The 2,777-nt window shown below is 44.7% G+C and overlaps 1 protein-coding gene across 1 annotated transcript in view; it reads right to left on the reverse strand.

Annotated features, from left to right (window-relative positions):
* Positions 1 to 1,196: 1,196 nt before the first annotated feature.
* Positions 1,197 to 2,777, reverse strand: part of gbf1 (golgi brefeldin A resistant guanine nucleotide exchange factor 1) — a 117,986-nt gene continuing 116,405 nt past the window's right edge. Inside the window, exon 40 of the mRNA XM_037680951.1 lies at positions 1,197 to 1,785. Coding sequence (XP_037536879.1) covers positions 1,529 to 1,785 — 257 coding nt within the window. The 3' untranslated portion in view covers positions 1,197 to 1,528. The remainder of the gene's footprint in view (positions 1,786 to 2,777) is intronic.

Below are 2,777 nucleotides of genomic sequence, written 5' to 3' on the forward strand. Positions count from 1 at the left end.
AGCACATTACTTTTAATTTATATTTATAGATTTGTACACATGTTCATGGAGTCACCTTTCAAGCACAAATGTAGCTCCTGATCAAACTAATGGAACAAACGGACCCACGGCGGGGGCTGTAAGGCTGTAGTTACTGGACCAGGTGGACGCTGCAGAGACCAGTCAATAAATAACATTAAATACCAGTGAGACACTGAACAGAGCCAGAGCTCCCAGTCCATATCTACACATGTCAAACGCTGGGTTGACTTCAAACGCTCAGATCACACGTGGTCGTACACGAGGCCCAGTCAGCATGCAGCGATGTCGGCCCACGTCTAAAGAAGCAAACCAGACCTCAACTGAGCACTTCCTGTAAGACTAGAAGATTTCCCCTCAGAGTGGTCTGGACTGGATTCTGCTCCAGTAAGACTCGACCACTTCATGATGTTGAAAGCTGAAGGTCGTTTCAGTCCCGCTCATCACGCAGCGCAGCAGAGAGCAGCTGGAGGCGTCAAACCACGAGTTGTAAAGTGACGTAGTGGAGAAAAGCTCAGCTGTCACTGAGCGCCCACTCACTGAACCCGTGTTCTTCCAGGTCACTGAAGGATCATGATCACACTGACAGGAAGTCAGAACAGTCACTTGGGTCACGACTGGTTGTGTTTTAGAAAGTTTCCAAGCGAATGATGAACATGGAGCTGCTGGTGAGGAGTTGAACCAGCGCTGCAGTGACGTGGTCTCATGGAACGTCTCGGAGAAAGACTCCATGTGCACATGATCCTTTGTAATGTGCCTAAAATGAAACGTTTTCAACATGAAGAGGCGTAAATGAAACAACTCCATTTGATGGGACAGCACAAGGGACTTTGGCAACTGAAACACAAAGTGACGTGTGAACAGTTCTCTACACTTCTGATCTGCTGACGTCCAGCTGAGGCGTGAGCTGCTAAAACCCCGTCAGTTTCACCGATGACAGAGGTCTCCACACTAAACAACCTTCAGGCTTATCAGAAAAGATACAAGGTCTTCAAGTTAAAATGTCTCAGAGAAAGACAAAAACAGCTGTGACAGCTGGATGTGTTGTTTTGACTCAGGTCCACACAAAGTTACTGTCACCGTCCTCAGTGAAGCGTCAATCCTGCAGGAAGTTCTACCATGTTAAAGTCTGTATTTTAAGATAAAACTGGTTTTATCGTCTAAATCCATCTGCACATCTAAGAATTCAACTGGGGGGACGTAGTCAGTTTATACGTTTTATTGTCTCAATCAGATAAATATAAAATGTTCTAAGTTATCTTGGCTAGAAAACAGCCACTGAATGTGTCTTCTGTTAGTACGAGCCTGTGGTGCTGTGATCAGGAACCGGACTAACGGTCTGGATTTGTCCCCGTTAAGTGGTTGACTGAGTGAAATCAGGGAGCAACACAAAATGGCACAAAGGAAACAACCTGTGCGTTTGAGCAGAGGGTGGGGTGGTGGTGGGGGTCCTTTAAACAAGCTGCAGACTTTAACTCAAAATGTCTGTTTTCGTGAAAGCAGGTGGACTTTACTGGACCTCGTCAGAGGGACTCACAGGTTTGGGTCCAGAAAGCAGCGGCACTGGTGACGTGGCCTCGATCAGGGCGGGGTTTAGGATGATGGGGAGGGACATGGGCGGGACTCCCACCTGCAGGGGAGAAGCCAGGGGCTGCAGAATCAAGGGGGGCTGACTCAGAGTTGAGGGGGCCTGGGTGGGGGACGGTCCTAAAGATGCCGGTGGGGAGGGACTGTTGGAGGATGGAACTGGAGAGGAGCGGTCAGGTCCTACAAGAAAAGAAAAAGATGTTAAATACTTCACTTCAGTGTTATTCCATGTTTTATCCACCTTATTCCTGGGGGCTCTACTGTATAAATAATTATGGGAACAATTTCCTGTCAGACAGGAAGTAGCAGTTAGCATTGGTTAATCATGGTGGTGGAGCACGGACCGAGGTTTATTTAAAAGTAATTTGCATTCAGTTTAGCAGATAAAATTATTAGGTATAATAATATATTATATAATAATACAATATATATTATTAAATAATTAAGTATTTGTTTGTTTACAATTATTTAACAACCATAAAGTTGACTAAAATAGCCGTGCTGAGTTCAGGTACCTGTTGTGTTCACGGCTGCAGAACAACCAGACCAAACTAAATCAGTGGCTACAACAACAGAGTTTGAACATGGACCAAAACAAAAAGAGTTCCTGTGAAAAGAGGTCTAGTTTCCATCTCCTCCCTACAGATGAGAAGTTAAGAAGAATGTGGCTGAAAAACATGAACTTGAAGAGACCACCCCAAACCCTGTCTGTGTGCTCATTTCACTTTGTTGACAAATGGCCGACTGAGGAGAACCTGCATCCTACTTTGTGTCTGGACGACAATAAACCACCGGAGAAGAGACGCCGGATCCTCAGAAGGATTGAAAACGGTGACGAGAACATCAGGTTTGATTTCAAGTGTATGGAGGTCACAGTATTATAGTATTTGTTCATCTTCAGTTTTATGATTTTCTCTGTAATTAACCCAAGTTCAGTGATGGAGGACTTTAAGGCTTTGACTGGTTTGACTGGTTTGTCTGGGCTCTGTGTCTGATTTAAGGTCAATAAGATTGTGTCCCACCTCTTAACAAAACACCACCGACTTTATTACAGTGTAGATACTGATACACCTCAGAGCTGTTCAGGTTGTTCATCACTTCACCGTCTGAAGAACAGACTCAATGAAGTAGCTAAATATGCTAGTATAAGTAGCTAAATATGCTAGTATAAG

Source organism: Nematolebias whitei, chromosome 1 (assembly GCF_014905685.2).
Source record: "Nematolebias whitei isolate Nwh7 chromosome 1, NemWhi1, whole genome shotgun sequence".
Classification (NCBI taxonomy): domain Eukaryota; kingdom Metazoa; phylum Chordata; class Actinopteri; order Cyprinodontiformes; family Rivulidae; genus Nematolebias; species Nematolebias whitei.